This window comes from Botryllus schlosseri, chromosome 13 (genome assembly GCF_051294905.1).
Source record: "Botryllus schlosseri isolate E-star chromosome 13, Bs_hap1, whole genome shotgun sequence".
NCBI lineage: Eukaryota > Metazoa > Chordata > Ascidiacea > Stolidobranchia > Styelidae > Botryllus > Botryllus schlosseri.
The window spans coordinates 2,504,402-2,524,856 of NC_137248.1; the positions used below are offsets into that span (position 1 = coordinate 2,504,402).

General features: G+C 40.6%; 2 protein-coding genes and 1 long non-coding RNA gene across 3 annotated transcripts; all 3 read right to left on the minus strand.

Annotated features, from left to right (window-relative positions):
• Nucleotides 1–1,539: 1,539 nt before the first annotated feature.
• Nucleotides 1,540–9,127, minus strand: LOC145453648 (sideroflexin-1-like). The gene is made up of 11 exons (XM_080331620.1): nt 8,922–9,127; nt 7,780–7,852; nt 6,877–7,047; nt 6,049–6,147; nt 5,906–5,981; nt 4,127–4,212; nt 3,621–3,748; nt 2,883–2,932; nt 2,649–2,698; nt 1,804–1,851; nt 1,540–1,741 (listed from the first exon to the last, which is right to left on the minus strand). The coding sequence occupies exons 1-11, from the start codon at nt 9,025–9,027 to the stop codon at nt 1,645–1,647; spliced, it is 984 nt and encodes a 327-aa protein (XP_080187746.1). The 5' UTR covers nt 9,028–9,127; the 3' UTR covers nt 1,540–1,644.
• On the minus strand, nt 9,098–12,959 carry LOC145453649 (uncharacterized). Its single transcript, XR_013919860.1, has 3 exons — nt 12,824–12,959; nt 9,519–9,615; nt 9,098–9,446 (listed from the first exon to the last, which is right to left on the minus strand). It is a non-coding gene; the product is annotated as an uncharacterized LOC145453649 (long non-coding RNA).
• A 53-nt stretch (nt 12,960–13,012) lies between these two features.
• On the minus strand, nt 13,013–17,771 carry LOC145453647 (band 4.1-like protein 4A). Its single transcript, XM_080331619.1, has one exon. It carries the CDS (start codon nt 17,433–17,435, stop codon nt 15,552–15,554), a length of 1,884 nt encoding a protein of 627 aa, XP_080187745.1. The 5' UTR covers nt 17,436–17,771; the 3' UTR covers nt 13,013–15,551.
• Nucleotides 17,772–20,455: the final 2,684 nt, after the last annotated feature.

Here is a 20,455-nt window from a genome sequence, read left to right on the forward strand (position 1 = left end):
ACACAGATTGACTCGAGTCGAGTCGAGTCATTTCCGTATTTTGAGAAAATGACTCGAGTCGAGTCGAGTCATCTGAAAATCGTGACTCGAGTCTGACTCGAGTCGAGTCATGACTCGAGTCATTACAACCCTGGTGATACACGAACTCCTTTTGTTGACAGAGTTTTGGTTGGTGTATTTTGATAAAAGTTGATTCCAAGGCACACAAATGGAATTGTGATTTTTGATCGCAGTTTTTGTGAGGTTGTTATAGTCCCCATATTAGAGCCAACATGAACATATATGATACTGAATCGCGCGCCGCGCGAAGAAAAATTTCATGCAGCATAAATCTGCCCAAAAATGATATTGTTTATGCTGATTTATGAAAAAATTATGAGCTTACTTCAAGCCTTCAAAATTCCGGACATTTAGTCATATTTTAGAAATTCCTCCCGGACGCAGTTTTATCAGTAAAATTCCGGACATGTCTGGGAAATTCTGGACGTATGGCAACCCTAGTGTAAATGAAATATAGTAGTCTTTGAAATCAGGCACCCACCTGGTTAGGCGAACTAAGAAGAGGCATGCACTTGCACACTGAATGAAGAGTAAAGCAGAGAATATAAAAGGCAAGCGACAAAATGAGGTGCTTCTAAACCTTGGGGTCGTTTGCCTTTATTCTGGGGATCGGGAAGGTGTTGAACGCAAACAGCTTCCAAAATAGGCCGTGATTAGGTCTGCGCAAAGGTGCTGACCTTTTTACTAATAAGCTTATCAAATTTTGTGCTGCGTGCCACGGAACATTTTCAAATTGGAAGTGGATTCGCGACCTTAAAATGTTGGAAACTACCGGATATGCAACCTGGTGGTGTAGACTGTCATTTCTGCAAATAAATAATCTTATCCATGTGTCATGAACATGACTTTGTTTGTTTGTATTGAGGTATTTCATGGTGTTTGTCGACTATTATGGTCATTTACATCAGGCCGGTATTCTTCATTTTTTATTCCGTAACTGCCGACTTATAGCACGGCCCACTTATAGGCTGTTTGTAAGACACTGTTACGCGGATGAGGTGGCGAGGAGGAGCCTAGATAAACCTCCAACACTCAGGTATAGGAATTCTGAAGTCGACCTCGAACCGGCAACCCATTGGTGTTGCAGCCGCGGATTATACCACTGCGCTATCTCGCCATGAACATGACCTGAACAATATAGGCCAACATACGCTCCCTGAATTTTCGAAGTCACCATCCACCACCAGCTCTAACGCTATTTCTGAACACTTAGGCGGAGGGAGCATCAAATTCTTTTACCACCAGCTACATCGAGTACCTGGGCAATTCGATTCCTAGTCGTAACCAAGTCTTGGAGGCTTATATATGTTAGGCTCCTCGTCACCATCTGATCCGCGTAAGCGGTGTCTTAAAAAGCCCTGAAGTGGCAGCTAGAATATTTGCTTGGTGCAAATGCCGATTGCAGTCGAAAAACACCATGAACACCACAAACAACAACTTTGTAAAATTTTCTACCTGCGCCCTAACCTCACCACATCGTGACAGTCACAAATGAAACTTTATTATTCCGCACGGTGTGAATTCCAAATATTTCATGGAAACGGCTAAGACACATAATTGGGCAGGACGAAATAACACGATGGTTCATAAACCTTTGTTAAAATAGACACGATCGCACGATACACCTTTGCTCTTCATCTGCGCTTGCAAATCCTCCTCGAGACTGGCAGTAGCCATGGAGCTGGAAAGAGATAGGAAAATGGGCGTGACTTGCTGCACGGCAACGCACCATGCGCGACATACCTTTTTTGAGGAAACAACGCGCAACAGAGCGGAGTGGCGAAGACAAGGCTGTAAACAACAACGGAGTTACAATGCGTAGATTTATTATCATAGGTGATCAGCAACGATGCATCTTTCAAGTTCTGAAACTTCCGAGCTTGAGTACGATCACACCTACTACCAATACCAATTGAAGTAGTTTCAACGTGCATTCGAAAACGATGGTGTCAGGCAAATTTGCTCTATTGCTGTCATAATATGTTTGCCTTAGATTTTATGGATAATGGACATGGGCCCTAGATGATTACTTCAACTATCACTGAAATTTCATATTACTGATGGCTATTGCAGAATAGAGTTATAACCTAGTCACAAGTCAATCTCATTTTTATAGTTTTGACTCGAGTCAAGTCGAGTCATTTTCAATTCCCCACCAAGTCAAGTCCAAGTTCGTGACTCATGTCCAAGTCATTATGTTCACTGTTCAGTTTTGCGTTCAATCCGTTCGACCCACTTTTTCAACTCTGCCCAAGTGATATAGAATGGCTCGCATTCATAATATCGTAATTTTCCTCGAACCTAACAGTTTCTGGCCCTATTTTCCATAGATAGACGAAATACCAATAATGTGGTAACTTTACTATTTGTCAAAGTTTGAATGAAATGTATGTCTTGGCCGTTCTAGTCCCGAGTCATATGACTTGGTTCGAGTCATGCGCAATGACTCGAGTTATTTTACGCATTTGAAAAATAACTAGAGTCAAGTCGAGTCATCAAAAACTGCGACTCGAGTCATTACAACCCTGTTGCAGGAACACGAAATCCAAATGTAAAGCTAATTTAAATTATAAAACAATGTTGCTCACCATAATCCAACCATGCCGACTTGGATAGGGGCAGACATGCCTGGATATTTCTGAATATAAAATTTCAACTTGCTCAGCAAAATTGAAGTCAAGTGCTACTGATTTGTAGCCATTACAAATCTACATAGGTTAGTAATTGAGAAATTCAATTCAATCGACACAATTTGATCGGACGCAAACTGAAACTGTCAAAATATACTGTCGGCAAATTCAGTTGAACAGAAAAATACACACCTGAAGAAACCTTCCTTTCGCCCATTTGTTCATAAATATCGGAGGGATGACTGAATGCAAGGACATAATTGAATAATATAATCATAACGAAATAAACCCGAATATTTTCGGCTGACACTCGTCAGGGGTAATCGTCAGCAACTGGTAGAGAATTGGAAAGAACATTGTATATCAACAATTGCGGCAATAAATAATTCAAAACTGGGCGCTTTCCCAAATATGATAGCCTGGGTTGTAACCAGGTCACGAAGTTCCGAGTCACAAGTCAAGTTGACTTTTCTGGTTTTGACTCGAGTCATTTTCGATTCACCGCCGAGTCAAGTCCGAGTCCAAATCAGGTCGAGTCATAGTGTTAAGACTCAAGTCCGAGACCAAGTCAGATTCAACTCACTTCTGTGAAACTCTTGGGTGATATCGAAGGCCACAGATTCATAATATACTCATTTTCTCACTCTAAACATGTTTATTCGAACAGATATAAGACAGTTTCTGGGACTATTTTCAGTTATCAAAGTAGAATGTGTCAAGTCATACGCAATGACTCGAGTACAAGTCGAGTCGATACAAAAATTGACTCAACTTGAGTCGGGTCATTTCCCATTTTTAAGAAAATGACTCGAGTCAAATCGAGTCATCAAAAATTACAACTCGAGTCATTACAACCCCAACGACAGCACTTAAATATTGGACTCGCGACTCAAAATTCAATCACTTAAGTAGCCAGCTGGAATATCTCACCCATTCCGGGCACGGCCATCCCGATCCTCGACAAGGTAACTTGAGTGATGGCGTTCTTCGCGGCTTTCGGAGATTTACCGATTTCAGTTCCGTCTTCGGTCGTCACCAAGATGCCATCTTTCAATTCGCTAAATTTCAAAGCAAACGAAATCAATTCAAAGCTCACAATGTACAAAATACATAACCAGAGAGGGTCGCCTGCCAGTCACACTCGCAGACACTAGATATTTAGTTAGTTGACGGTCAACTAAACGCTGGATTTTTAAGCAGTTCCAGTTGTGTATTCGTAAAAGCGAGTGGATCTAGTTACAATTCTAATTGACGATTTTGAAAAGTGAGTAGTTCTGGTTGGTCCATGTTTTTGCAGCCATTACTGGCTCAGAGTCATCACCACTAATGTCATAGCCAGCGCGTGGGTTTCAGGGGTCAAAACCCCTCCCATTTCAAACTTGAAATTAGGACCTTGTGAAGCATGCTGAGAATGCTACTCCTTAACCATCACTTACTTGCGTCTCATTAGAGGAATATTGATACAGTTTGCGGCCGCAACCGCGCAGAATGGCACGAGTCTTCCAACAAGAGCAGGTAATTTCTGAATAGAATTTCACGTCACATCATTGTCTTTGTATACAAGGCTGTGATTATCCACGAAATTAACAAAATGGTGAAGTCTGGGTCATGGCAATCTGATTTGAAATATTACTTACGTCGCAATTACAACCAGGATAACATTTAGTCCAAATGCTTTGATATTCATAATTGTGAAATACGATATCTTACATTTAATGTTGAGCACTCATGATTCGAGTACTCACAACTGAATCGAACGAGAGATGATTTTTTCCAAGTACTGAAGATACACTAATTTATCAACAAAAATCATAGCTTTGATACTATTTTCCACTGTAGAAGCCTTGAAGCCTCAATTGGTCATCTCGCAGCATACGAAACATGTACTACAAAGCCACCATGTTACTGAAAATGACATATCTGCGAAGACGTGATCAACCCACACCATTGTTACAAAATGAAATGAAATATGCATGGTTGTGAAAATACTGAGTAAAGTGAAATAAAACTGACATCGCAATCTTTGTTTTAGCTGGAAAATGCACATATTTGAACTCCCGAAATCTTTCGCACCGGCCCGAATTATATCATATCTGAGGTATTTTACTGGATTTTGTTGACCACATTTGCAGTGCAACTGATTACAACACACCTAGGAGTAATCGAGGTTACTAGCAGTAAAGATTACAGCTGGATATTCCACACAGTGGGATTGAGCAGCTTTATTTAACTATATGCAACATAAGATTATCAAATATAGAGAATGCACGAACAGATACCATAATTTTTACCGGTATTCGCCTGTTTACGCGAGACCGGACTGCAGTTATGCAGCATATTTTGGTAACTTACAGGTCATAGCAGGGTGATCATGCAAGGCTTTCTGGCAAGCCTGCCGCAACGCGTGCCGTAATCTTATTATAGAAGATTTGCAACTTTTGACCCTCGAAAATCAGTAAATCGTAAACTTTCGAATTGCAACGAAGCGTGTTATCGCATTAGCGACCGGATTATCGAGTCAGTCTGGGTGGTGTAAAATTTGAAAATTGTAGGTATTCTGAAGGTAATTAAGGGCACTTTGAGAAAACGCCAGTCAAAAAGGGATGAAAAAAAGTCGAAACCCTGCTGATCCAAAAATATTTTGGTTTAGAGATGTTTTGTTGGGATTTGGAAGATTTGTTAGCAAAAATTCAATTGCTCCTGTGATATATAACCAATATTCCAGAATAACTCCAAGATGAGATGCTAGATAGAAACATTTAGACTGGGGGTTATATGTTCATTAAAAATATGTTTCTCAATTTTGGTGCCTATCTGTTGCGATCATACCCAAGGGTGTCGTCGGAAGCGTTTCTAGTCACCAATACATTCGCCACCCCGTACCTTAGTGGACGACACAGATTTTCAAGACACGTCCGCGTATTTCAAGGAATGCAGCTACAGAATTCGCTTTGAAACAATAAAAGACTTGCCAATTTTTACATAAATTGTGTGATGTTATTTCCAAGAAAAGTAACTTTTAATGCTGTTTATCACTAGCCTACAGATATTAGGCTATTTGCAGGAGACAGATGACGTTGCACCATAATTGAGCTAAATTTGAACTAAATCTTGGGAGGGGTGGTTTCGCGGTTGAGAACCTCAGGTCTATGTGATGTTGTTTGATTGTTAGTGTCTGCGCATTCTAGCAGCAAACACGAGAGGCCCATTCTTACTTTGACTGTTTGATTGAGCAAGAGCGCGGTTCCAACAGCACCGGTGGTGGCGGCGCCGTAAGACAGCATTAGTTCTCTGAAAATATAAGAGTAGTATCAATTATGCCTATTGCGACAAGAGACAGTAAGACGCTAGGACTCACTTATCGGATAATGGTGCATCACCGCTCCTATTAGTATAGTTCACAATTGCGTTGAACGACTGGTTGATCCATTGCCAGAATATGACGGCAGGTGTCGTCCTGAAAATAAAGTCATCGAAGAGGTTGCTTTGGAGTCATAACGGTGTTTAAATATGTATGGTATCCTATTGAAAAGCTTCTTGGAGGTACAGAACTTCAAGTATAATTCATATTGAAATGAACCCAAATATTTTTCTTGCCATGAAGCCACAATCCCATTGGCACATTACACTACATGGAAAGAGAGACAAGACGTTTGCAGGACCGCATAAAACAGTCCCCATAGTTATAAGAGCACGTGCATCACGCTCGGAGAAAAGCTCACCCTTGGCTCATCACAAGTAGCTTGATTCAGAACAGGCAAAGGTGAAGAATTCTGTCGTTGACCAACTTTTGTTGGATAATACTGTTTGCGTCAAAAATTATCAAAACGACAAATTTCAACGACAGGCCGTTCACACTTTCATTTGTGTGCCTTGGAGTTGACTTTCATCAAAATCCGCCATTCTAGTTTGTTCTCTTTGTCCCGATATTTCGAAATTTTATGACGGTGACGTCATATTTGGTGATAAGATTGTTGATATACAATGTTCTTTCCTATTCTCTACTAGTTGCTGACGATTACCCCTGACGAGTGTCAGTCGAAAATATTCGGGTTCATTTCAATATGAATATCCTATTTAATTGTATAGTTTGGAGATTGAGAGAATTAAGAGCAAGATAATCGTGCAAAGATGTAAAAAGTTAAGCATAGACGTAGCAAGAAAAAACGAAGCAACGCAACAATACCTATAAAAGGTCATCATGCAACCGGTTATTGTCATGTTCATTGGCACCTGAGCCGACATCCTACCAATTAGAAACATTTTCTCCTTTGTATCGGGATGAAAGGCACTGTCATAGCGATATTTGGCGCGCCAAAGGTCGTCTTCCGTAAGACCAGTGAGGCTTTCTCCGCGTCTGAAACAACATTTGTACACAGGAAGTTATTAAGGTTAAAATTATTTGATTTAGAGCCTAGACCAGTGAAAATTAGGGTGTGCGAATCTTGATTGTGATTAAAATGGATGACTGGCATATTTATGGCAAGGTCTTGCCAAAATCGAGTGCCAGAGTGATCCAATACTGAATTGAATATTAGGATTCGAGACGTGTATTCGAGTTTCACTGATTTTGACGTCATAACAGTATAAATGATGCAAAAAGTTCAAATATGCGACCACAAAGAAAATACTGCCGGTTCTACATCACGTTAAAGATTATTTGGCCATTTTTCTCACATATCATTTCATTGCACTATGTGACAATGCTGCGACTTTATCACCGCTTCAGAGATGTGTCATTTTCATTGGTTAACTTTGCACCGCATGTTTCGATATGACCGATCAAGCTTAATAGATTTCACAGTGGAAGATACCATTAAAACTAGAATTTTCGAGTTCAAGTTCAAAACCGGGCTTTCTAAAAAGACTCATGTACGGAACAGACAGTATTCGCAGTAGGTGCACCAGTGTTTTGTGACCTTTCTCAGACCATAGCACCTTCACGGAATGTTCAAGCGACCCTGTTCCGGCGACATTGCTAACAAACATCCAGAAAAGCAAACATATTCAAGACCTTGCTTGCTGGCTGCGTGGGCAACTCAAACCAGCTGTGTTATTCACACACGAACGACAGTAAAAGTGGACTCACGAATATCGCAATACAATATCTTTGGCTTCATCAAGATCTTTCGAAGAAAGTAATAGATTCAGTGGATTGGTGACTAAAAATGAAGGAAATGCATCATGATTAATTAGGAGAGGCTCTATCATAGAGTCAGAACTACACTGAAACAAACATAGCTATAGTGGAAGTAGGTAATGACGGTTTGAAAAGTGCTTACATGATTTCACGAAGTAGTTTTGGTCGAAGTACGTAAACTATGAAAGGTGTCAACGTCCGGAATTACACGACGCGTCTTCACGACCAACACAAAATGGCTAATAATGCCACAGCAAATAAGGTTCCATCTTTAAAAACACATTCAGTTACCAACATACTGGGACTATTCCACCCAGTCGTTATGACAATTTCACTCATGAATGTGATTGGAACATATCCCACTACCTTCTATAACACAAAATCCAGAAGTCTAAAAAAGAAGTAGTTTTGCATAAAAAACTGTTCAATACAGGTATAGGACGTTGTGTCGTCAAAAGACACAACAACTCAAGTAGGGAGTGCAAATAGGCAATATCTACTTAATTACTACAAAAATTTAAAACTGCTTAATTGCTGACCACCTCTGGATATCACAAGTGGCTAGAACTGCAATTATGTTTAATGAATAATCCATAAGTACAAGCAACTTGAATGATGATAGATGAGCTCCACTCGGCTTCAAATCAGTTATCATCAGGCAACTACTTTGTGTAACATATGCAGGCTATCAAGCCCATTATGGGACAATTCAATTGCAGCACTTTGATACAGTAGTGAGTATTACTACCGTTTTCATTATTGATGGCATACGAACGATAAAGCTCAATCCATAAATACAGCAGATCATAAATACAAGTGCATGTTTCGTATGATGCGACACAACCAAGCACGGTTTCAAGGCTTGCATAGTGGAAAATAATATCGAAACTATAATTTTTGTTGATATATCAACTCTTAGGGGCAATAATTTATGTAATTGATAGAATGACCTCTCATTAGTGGATGCGAATCATTGGAATTAACACTTGACTAAGATTCCAGGACACGAATATTTGTCCACAGCCCTAATTATAAGAACCAGAGGTTCCAATCAAATGATCAACAAATTGCACGTAGGTACTCGGCCTTACCAGTGAAGAAATGTTTGGCCCGGCCGGCGTAGGTGTCTTGCGGCCATTTCGGTTTGCTCAGATCAACGATCGTCTGATTGCCATCGGAATCCTTTGCGGCGTCCATATTCAATGATTCGCGTTTCACAGGTCCATATTACACAAATTAAAATAGTTTATAATAGGTAAGTTACGAGCTGGCAGAAAAAGGTGAAAATGTCATTCGAGTTTACAACTTGAAGAGTTAAGAGTGTTGATTTCCTTCGCGGAACAGTTTCTAATGGAAACACTGTCGATAAATTCAGACATAATGGCAAGAAATTTCAAAAATGTTAAAAAAATTTCATTGAATATTCATATTACAGAGCTCAATTTTGAAATACAGAAAGACATGATATACGATGCAATTTTGCAACATGTGGAAAACATCATTCCGATAAAATCATATGCACAATCTGGAGTGGACACAGCGTTCATAAATCTTTGAAGCAGACATGGTCCCATTCTGCAACCTTCTCGATATCAACTTGCATTTCTTCCTTGAGACTGTCAAAAGGTGTAAAGCTGGCAAGAAATTCAAAAATGTATATCGCTAGTCAATAACGTACCAATCGTAACATATCTTTTGACTTGCTTGCCGATGGGATTAAAGCTATACCACTTATCATAATCCAGCCATAGCAATTCGAACACAAGCTGAGATGCTTGGATATGTCTGAAAAAGTTAAATTCAGACTCACAATCAAAACAACGGCATACGGTGATAACAATAAGCCCGCTTGAGAAACCCACAATTCATTCATTACAAAACTTGCATGCAATCTTAGCTATTGAAAGTATACTAGATTTGAAAAATTTACCGACCTAGATTAGCACTTCGCAATAGGTATTTTATTCAGTAGCCGGAATTCTCATATTTGACATTCTGGCCTTGCCCAGCTGCTTCATTCACACAACACTGGACAGAAGGCATGCAGTCATGTTTTGGTAACAACACATGACCAATAAATCCTGGGTCAGTGATTTTGAGCAAATACCCCTCAGCAGTAAGCTAGTTCTAATCCTAAAATAAAGACTCTGGGATAAATAGAGATAACGTGTGGTCAAGTGGTGGCCTGGCTAACGAAAAATGATTCCAAAACAATTACTGCTACACACAATTTGTGCATGTCCCAGTCCAGGGGTTCTTAATCTGGGGCCCTAGTTCTAGAAGGCTCGTGAAAGGGCAATGTCAAACTACATCATCGAGGAACTACATACAAACCAGATTAGATTATTATCCTTCGGCAATGACTCCTTGACAGGGAATGTGACCACCTTGTCTAGTCATTAGTCAGCTTATTTTAGACATGGAATGGCCTAAATAGAGTTAAGCTTGATGTGATGACCCTTTTCACACACTCAAGGAAAGTATGGGAGCGTGCGGGAACTAATCTAACGCTGTGGCCGAATTATTTTTCCGACTTGGATGTTGGATTCTTCACTCTTTCGTAGTGCCCATCCCGACCTATTACAGGTATTTAGGCAAAGCCAGCAATTGCACGGTTGATATAGCACGAATAGATCAGAAAATCACATTTTATCCATGAGAAGTTATGAAAAATCAATTACCACAGTTCCAAAGGGAGAATACAAGAGTTGAATGAATCAAACTGGAACGATAAAAGTTCTTCACTATAATTATAGGCCTAGTCAATTGCTGTATAGTGGAATTGTGATTAGCTCAAATCGTCGCGGTAGAATCAAAGTCCGTTTCAGTCCGTTTTTTTCCAATTTAGAGATTATCCATTTTTCAAATTGATAGAAAATCATATATTTGTACTATTTTCACAACTTTTCTGGCACATCTTGGCAGTTTGTAAGACTGTTTCAAAGTTATCCATGGCTAAGATATGAGGGAAAGAAAACGAAAACTTTACCTGAAGCAAATTTTCTCAAAACGAGTAAAATGGACATGAGCTGCTATGATTCCACAGCGACGAAATGTTCATGTTGATTTATTAGATTTCACAAATCTTAGGATTCAGGACAGTGGTTACTAATAATACACAAATAAAATTAGTGGCGATTCAAAATTTCACTCGCATACAACAATACCTGCTACTTACCAGGGCAGGCCGAAAGGATTACCAGAGAACCCGGCCCTTGGAGAACCCGGCCCTACCAACCCGGCCCTTGGAGAACCCGGCCCTTGGAGAACCCGGCCCTCGGTGAATTCCTCGGGAAATTTTGAAATTAAGTGTATTCACAAGTATTAATATGAATTAATAAAGTAATAATGTTATTATCAACTGATTTGTCAACCGGCAATCCTAATATCCCACCTCCGGAAACCCTAATATCCTCACCCTACCCCTAATATCCCACCCCCGGACACCCTAACCCTACCCCTAATATCCCACCTCCGGCAACCCTAATATCCTACCCTAACCCTAATATCCCACCTCCGGCAACCCTAATATCCCACCTCCCCCAACCCTAATATCCCGCTCCCCCAACCCTAATATCCCACCTCCGGCAACCCTAATATCCCACCCCCGGGAACCCTAATATCCCACCCCCGGCAACCCTAATATCCCACCTCCACCAACCCTAATATCCCACCTTCGGCAACCCTAATATCCCACCTCCGGCAACCCTAATATCCCACCCCCGGCAACCCTAATATCCCACCTCCACCAACCCTAATATCCCACCTTCGACAACCCTAATATCCCACCTCCGGCAACCCTAATATCCCACCTCCCCCAACCCTAATATCCCGCTCCCCCAACCCTAATATCCCACCTCCGGCAACCCTAATATCCCACCCCCGGCAACCCTAATATCCCACCCCAGGCAACCCTAATATCCCACCCCCGGCAACCCTAATATCCCACCCCCGGCAACCCCAATATCCCACCCCCGGCAACCCTAATATCCCACCCCCGGCAACCCTAATATCCCACCTCCACCAACCCTAATATCCCACCTCCGGCAACCCTAATATCCCACCTCCGGCAACCCTAATGTCCCACTCCCCGAACCCTAATGTCTCCTTTCCCAACTACCCTACCCAACCCTAACGCCCCACCTCAACCTACAGTTGCAATAACGAGCAGACCACGAGTGGTTGATATGTGAGCAATAACAATCGTTGGGATATATTTTTCATCTGAACATTCACACACAATGTACAATGCGATAAGACCCAATGCGATGTCATGAACAGATACGAGTATGTCGAACGTCGCACGTCCGCCCCGCGCCAAGTCAATTCAACACTGAGCCGACCACGCAAGCGTGATCACGTGATCTGATCACTCCGTGACTGCGTGATCTACGCATGCCCTGACCTCCTTACAAGATTGACAAATCAGTTGATAATAACATTATTACTTTATTAATTCATATTAATACTTGTGAATACACTTAATTTCAAAATTTCCCGAGGAATTCACCGAGGGCCGGGTTCTCCAAGGGCCGGGTTCTCCAAGGGCCGGGTTGGTAGGGCCGGGTTCTCCAAGGGCCGGGTTCTCCGGCAACCGGCCGAAAGTACCTCATTTATATAAAAGCATTACCGGTAGTTGTCAAAATTGATATAAATTGGTAAGCTATTCACTTTCCAAGATGCAAAAGTTAGATTTCTAAAATAGTTCAAGCAACTACCCACAAATCGTACGAATTGAGCAATTTTGTCATTAGCTAACTATCTATCATTTATAATCAATACTATTATGGGGGATTTCATCACATTCACAAATTCGTGATGTCATAAATTTTACAATCTTTGTCATTTTTACAAGAACACTAGGTCTTCAACGCGAGTCACAGATCGTGCTGAGATTTAACATGAATTGAACCGATCATGAGAGTCAATCACTTGTAGTCAACTACTTCTGCAATTTAATTAAACATAAACATAGGCCTATAGAACGTCTTACCAAAAAGGAATTGCTTCACCCCCCTCCAGTTGGTACGTTTCAAGTATCTTGTGGCCATTTGCGTTTGCTCAGATCAACACTGAGCTGTTTACTTTCAGAAGACTCTGTCCCGTTCATATTAATATCTTCTTCATATAGGCATCCACGATTCTTGTATAATATATATTAACAGCCAAGGTACTATATGACCTAACGGTAAAGGATATAAATGTCATGTGAAAACATATTATTTACACTTAAACAAAAAGAAAGTGCAAAATGACGCGTCAAGCAAACACAAGAGTGTAATTTCAGATTTTTACGCACGAATAGCTTACAAAAACGGTATTAGCACCGATAAAAACCAAAAAATTACATGATAACCAAGTGAAAAGTGCATTTTTAGCCAAGTTTCGGGTGTGAAAAATCACGCCAGCATTCCTAAAACAGTGGCTAATTATAAACAAGCCCGACACAATGCCCGTAGGCATGATGGACTAATAAAATGTGCGCCACATTACATTGTAACATAGAAGGTTGTAAATATCTCAACCCCTCGTAGAATACAAGCAGGAAATTACAACAAACAAATTATCTAAATAGGTAGGGCTACTACAGCTGTACAACAAATACCAAATCAAATAACTGCACGTTTTACAGTACATTTTCATAGGCTATCAAGCAACCTATGGTTTTTAACGAGCTTCTCGGATGGGCAGAACTTCAATATACAATTGAGTAGTATATCCATATTGAAATAAACCCAAATATTTTCGGCTTACACTCGTCAGGGGTAATCGTCAGCAACTACTAGAGAATTGGAAAGAACATTGTATATCAACAATTGTATCACAAAAATACTCAGCGAAAGACGGCTGTATAGCAACTATTCTTATTAATTTGGTGTTTGTTCGCGCCTATGAGATGAGATAATTACACTGAAAATATCCATGGACATCTCAACAAGCCTAAACCTTTTCTATTAATACCAAAAACTGCCGTAAATCTAATAACGTATTTGACTTATCGGGGAAATTAGAAAGACAGCCCAACAGGCAAGATAATGACGATAAACTTTCCTCGCATTTTTATAAAAATACGTTATGTTTCAAAAATCATATATAGGGATCCTACACATACGATACAATGAATGTTGATATCACAGCTTCACAGGTATTGGCCTAGATCAAACTGGAAGACTACAAAACACGCAATGACATACCAAAAAATAGCTTCAAGTTACACTAATTATAAAATACCACGGTCAGCTAATGCTGATATTGAAGTGAATAACATAGAGCAGAAGATTAAAAATACCATACAACGTAGTACAGTAATTCAATCTTTAACGAGACCCTAGCTGTTCTGCAAAATATACATGAATACATTGTCAATTTGTCACCACACCTGTTATCCGACACAATGACTGAACAGGTGGTGATTTGACTGTAACCCCATAAATCGTGCCTCTTGTGAATAGAGAAATATGAGGAGAATCTGTGGATATCAAAACATTTCGCGAAGACGTGGTGGGAATATTGATATTTTACATTGATACTTCACATAATGATACCTGTATTTACACGAGGAGGGCCGTTCTGTACACCGACATTTCGGTATATCAATACCGTGCGTTGCTACAGTTTTTAGTGTGTATTGTACATATCAACATTCATCTTTTCAATATCGAAAGCTAACTCTAATACATGTCATGGAAGGTAAAATGCAATGCACGTTACTAGGATGATTTGGCAGCTGATTGTTGAAATTCAGTATCAATTGAACAAAATCTCTAGAATTCAATGGCAAAGTACACAATTGGATGTACTAGAGATTGACAGTACAAAATTAGATTTCATAACACAAAAATTGATATGATGAAGTGCTGATCGACCAAAGGCCTAATCAATCTACCAAATATTTAAGGTGTTCGGCAATAATATAATTCGGTCTATTGATAAAAAATCAATTTTGCCTTCAAAATAAGCAGCTTGAGTGTAGAGTTTAAAACAAATTTTAATAAAAAACCCAGTCTCTTATCATTGTAGACCATAATCTTTAGATTCTTCTTAAAATCAGTGCAATCTGATCTATACAAGTGACGGTGTTTCAGATATAAATCTAATCAATTGTAACGAAAAGACTATTTTAGCAGCACTATATACTGGATGATGAATTTAACAACCAAAGCCCATCATGACTCACCCATCACCCTTGTAAAACATGATTTTGTATGTTGACATATCTCAGAATGTTACGGTCGGCTGAATTATTATGCCCTGGAGTAGGAATGTCAGGATGAAATTGAAACAATCAATTCTCCCGTTATTACCAACGATTCACTAGATTGAATGAATCTGATCATTGAAAAAGATTACAAAAACATTTTAAAAAGCAAAAATATAACATGTAAACGCGCTTCCCGCGACTAGCACTTGGCAAAATCGAGTATGCGAATTTTATGACCATGCCTATTTCAATAAACTATAATTTTCATTGAAAAATCAACTCTTAGTATTCAAGAAGCGCATAATTTCACTAGGCTATTCAAAAGAATAATCTTTCATTATTCCACTCGAAGCATTACAATAAATACCCGGTTCAGATGCGAGAATTCTCAGAACCATTGTGCCCAGCAATACCACAATAAAATTATCTAACCACATCTACTCACAATTGCAATAGAGTATCTCATCAACAAGGACATTGAACTTTAGTTACACAACTGCAAATTCCAGTGCAAATCACGTCATGTCTTCGACTTTTTGCTTCTTGTGTCCCAGACCTGCTGTGAACTCGCGGGCACCGAGTATTTGTTGAGTGATGATTTCGACGTACTTTTCCTCATCCTATCGTCATATCTGCTTTGATCCGCTTCTTTTGAAGTAGTAACTTGGAGAGACGGAACCATAAAGTCTCCGGACATGTAGTCTTTAGTAACGGAAGCCCGAGAACGTCTTGAACGGGGTGATATAGCGCCACGGCCATGTTTACGAACTCGTACAGGGAGAGGGTTACCATCTGTTCTTACTTCAGTATAGGGTATGTCGTTGAGTTGCTCAGGAGAATAATCGGCTAAATCTTCATTCTGCTTTCTGATTTGCTGCCATAACGCGCGTTGAGCGCGTACATCTTCTCTCGACAATCGATTTTGTGCTTTTCTGAGTTTATTTTGTTGTGTACGGCCATCGTTGAAGAGCGATTCAGTTTCAGATCGCTTACGACCGTTCGGGGAATGCACAAGGTTCGTTCTTTTGAGGGCTTCCGTGTCAGTGTGGTATACGCCGCCATTTCCAGTCCCGGTGTGATCTCGGGATCTATGGCGATGATTTCTAGACCTGTGACGTCTTGACGCGTCTGATTCATCACCGCTAGACCGACCTCCTGATTTAATCCTGTTTTGTTTATTTTCAGAATCGCTTAAAGAGCGAAGGTGTCGGTTGCGCGCGCGCCTTTCGCTTTTAGGAGTGATGTACATTCGGCTTGATTTGCGATTACCTTCGATACCAAATAGACCTTGTTGCTCTAATAAGTTTTGACCTTCCGATTCATGACCGCGGTCTGTGTTGGTGTGCAGTGGTTTTGAATCTTGCATGCTGGTCACCGTGGCTGTAGATCTAGTGCTAGACCGCCATTGGCGTTTCGTCTGATCATCGATCGCGGTTCCTCCGATTAAATTTTCTCGTCTAGGAGTCCATTCGGGGTGAGGTTTTGGATTTTGCGGCGCGTTCGGATCAGCTCGTAATCGGAAAAACTCGTGATGCTCAATCGCGCGTTTCCATAATCTTTTACAAGCTGTTCGGTCTGACGTCGTGAATGTATACACCGATTCATTACAATTTCTACTGCGTACTTGCAGGCGGATTTCTCTGTCTTTAAATTCAATGTGGCTCACTAAAGGCCAGTAATGAGTTTTGAGTTTTCTGGAGTTTTTTCTCACTTCGATCCCTTTAAAAGATAATCCAATCACACAGTCGTGACCGTACTCGTCTTTAGCTGAGTGTACTTCTACACCGTACAATTCAAGCTGACGGCATTTTCGGAGATACATTAGTTCCGCGTTTTCTGTCGACAATCCTTGAAATTTAGCGTGTAATTTCTCGACGTCGTCCGTGAATGATTTTTGTTGATTCGGAATAAATTGGACGGCGCTAAGATAACCTTGACGGTGGAAATCGATTTTGAAATCGCCTAAATCGGCTTGCGTTGCGATAGCTGCTAAATCAGCTGCTTTTCTTGATTCCACTTTCAATTTTCCGGAAGATACGTCTTTTTGTAACTGTAGAAAAAATTGGTGCTTTGCGATTTGATCGTGAATAGTGGTAGGGTCGGAAACGTAGAATCTAACACCGAAATGAAATTGGTGTTCCGTTTCGGAGACATCAAATCCTTCGTGATCGCGAAATCTTTTGTACAAATCCAACCAATGCGTGCGCGATTCAATGTCATTGTAGTTTAGCCCGAAATAATCTCTCTCTTCCAATTTCAAGTGACTGCAAACAGCTTCGAATATCTTCAAAGTCTTATCAGTCTTCTTGAAATGGATGTTATCACGAAATGACAACACAGATCCGTCTAATAAGATGACTTCGCAGTGTACATTGCCGCTTTGCTGACCTCCACAGCACAGCATCGTATGCAATCATGTATCTAATTCATAAATCCGATTTTGGATGATGTTACACCACGGATTACAATACGACGCGGTAAATGCTAAACACTGAAAAATGTAGATCGTATTCAGTACTTACGCAATAACATAGTTGGTTCAAATATTAGAGCACGGAAGCAGAGTATAATATAGAAATGTCAACGAGGATGTACGCTTGAAAAAATGGAATCTCTGACCCATCTGAATCGATACCATTGACAGCAGGCAGAAGTTATCAATACTTTACCGTACACTTGTTTCAAAATGATGGGAAATATTCCGTTATTCCTCGTGAATCTTCCAATAAGTTACAGCATCCATTAGAACGCCGTTTTCATTACCTACCCCTACCAGCCAAGATCTCGACTTGATGTGAACCGAAGAGCGTAGCGTATCCTCAAGGATAGACAATATTCGATTCTGTAAATCAAAGGTCGCTAGATTATGCTAACGAGTCACATAGTTTATCGTCGGGGTGGCAGGTCATCTCATCATCATCATCTTATTAACATTTTCATCAAATCAAAACAAAATTGCGGTATAATGAAAGGATAGCATGATTACCAGAGCCTTCTTTAGGCCTATTCCTGATCTATCGCTGAATGCCCATTTTTTCAACTTCATGATAGAAAATGGAGTCTACCCAAGCTATCTAAAAAAAGCCGGAGTAGTCCCTGTACACAAAGCTGGGGATAGAACTAATGTCACCAACTATAGGCTTACCATACGTCCTCTTTTAAGAGGATTTGTCCTCTTTTTTGACTTTTTTGAAAGTGTCCTCGGAGGACGCCCTTTTGTCCTCTTTTTTGAGATTTTGTCCTCTTTTTTAGGATTTAGAGCAGATTTAGAGCAAATTGCGAGTGATATGCCACATATTAGCACAGACGTGAAGCTCCGACGGGTGAAAAACGGTGATTTTAGCTCTAAGCGAAAAGATGACCTTTTTTTTTTTTTTTTTTTTTTTTTTTAGTCATCCATCTGGCGATGTGGAGTAAAAAACGTTATTTTGAGATCTGAGCGGAAAAGATGACCTTTTTTTTTTAGTCAACCGATCACAAAGTGGGAAAAATTAACCGATTTTTGAGAATTTCACTCCGGATCTGCAAGTTGCAAATTTCTGGAAAAGTGTCCTCTTTTTTGATTTCCAAAATATGGTAAGCCTAACCAACTACCGTCCGATATCCGTTCTCCCATGCATCGGGATTGTATTCGAAAAGTTGCTCCTCTCCCGCCTGTCCTCATTCCTCGCCAAAATGTCTGTCATTTCCCCTCAACAATTTGGCTTCCGAAACAAACACCAAACCGCTCATGCCCTCCTAGCAGTGGCCGAACAGTACTATGATATCTCAGAGAAGCGAAATGTGGGATGTAGCATTTTTCTCGACCTAAAAAAATCGTTTGACTGCGTAGATCATAAAATTCTCATCTCGAAATTGGCGCGTTACGGACTTCGGGGCCCACAACTTGAGCTCGTGAAAAGTTACCTCACTGGACGCCAACAAATGGTTGCGATCTCAGACACCTTGTCCTCTCCTCACCCGGTGACCTGTGGTGTGCCCCAGGGCTCAGTACTTGGACCGGTCCTTTTCACCTTATATGTCAACGACATTTTTGAAACCTCCTCACTGAACACCACACTGTTCGCTGATGATACTCACCTCCTCTCTTACGCATCTTCGACGGCAGAGCTGGATGCCTGACTGGTGACCAAATGCCCAAAGTCCATGAGTGGACGGCCCAGAACAACCTTTTGCATAAACGCCTCGAAATCGCAATTGCTGACAGTTAATTCAAAAAATAACCTAACCGTTAATATCGCTGGTCAGCCCGTTTCCAACACAGATAAGGCCAAATATCTCGGAGTTTTACTGGACTCGAACATGTCCTGGAAGAGTCATATTCAGTCCCTAGAAACTAAATTATCACCAAAGTGCGGCCTGTTCTACAGCCTTGGGCGCTTCATGCCAGCATGGGTTCTTCTGATACTCTTCAAATCCTCTGAATCAAAAGCGCACAAGTACAACACACGCGCGTCCACGTCGTCCAAATATCATATGATCGACCGAAAAGATCATCGCTCCATCAAATATGCCGGACCTGATGTGTGGAACAGTATCCCGCCGGCCATCCGACAGTCGACGAGCATGTCCACATTCAAGTCGATAATACAAGCAATTACTACTAAATAAATACAGTCCATCCTCAAGATTACCGGACCACGACTGACCTATCGATCTCGCTTCCCATGACATGCCGCCCTATTTCTTGTCGCATTCTTTCTCTATACTATCTTCTTTACTTTCATTCAGTGTGCATCAGTGCATGCCTCCTCTTTACATCGCCTAGGCCAAGGTGGGTGTCAGATTCCATAGACTACTCCTTGTCGCTTCGACATCTTCCTGTCTTTTCATTGTATCGCATTTTTGTGGTGTATTGAACTGATAAAATTGCTAATAAACCAATGATGATGATGATGAGATTACCACTGAAACATATTCAGTGCGAATCGTGTTTTGTAGAGTTGCTTCATCAATGTGATCCCCTTACCAGATAACATAATAAGCTGCCTAGATTATGTAACCTCTATCCTGCATATCGACCTCTACTACCGTTGCGTTGTGCTTTCAAGGTTGTCGTCGCGCGTCATTCGTTAATTATCTCCTGATACTTTTCGTGCTGTATGCATGTGCAATTTATTCTTGTCCTTTATCTACGGGTTCTAGCTAGGCTGAGGTGGGTGTTATATTAAAAGACTACTCCAAGTCGCTTCAATGCCTTTGTATATCTTCGTTTTATCGCAATCAGGAGAACATAGTCGATTTCCCGAAAAGAGAGGATAAATCCTCCTAATAAGAAGGACGTGTGGTATGGTAACTCGGGTTACCAATTACCAAATCCTGGAATCGGAAAAGGAGGACGCTTTTTTCAAACCATAAAAGATAGTTTACCGTAATTGAGAACAGATGATTTTGAAATCTTTACTGGAAATCTAGTTCTTGACT

Bases quoted from the DNA above. Each gene is read 5' to 3' on its own strand.
- LOC145453648 (XM_080331620.1), bottom strand. From the start codon at position 9,027: ATGGACGCCGCAAAGGATTCCGATGGCAATCAGACGATCGTTGATCTG. The intron at 7,853-8,921 runs GTAAGGCCGAGT...CTTCATTTTTAG, and splicing joins GGCCAAACATTTCTTCACTG to TCACCAATCCACTGAATCTA. The intron at 4,213-5,905 runs GTAAGAATGGGC...AATTCTATTCAG, and splicing joins TGCTCAATCAAACAGTCAAA to AAATTACCTGCTCTTGTTGG.
- LOC145453647 (XM_080331619.1), bottom strand. From the start codon at position 17,435: ATGCTGTGCTGTGGAGGTCAGCAAAGCGGCAATGTACACTGCGAAGTC.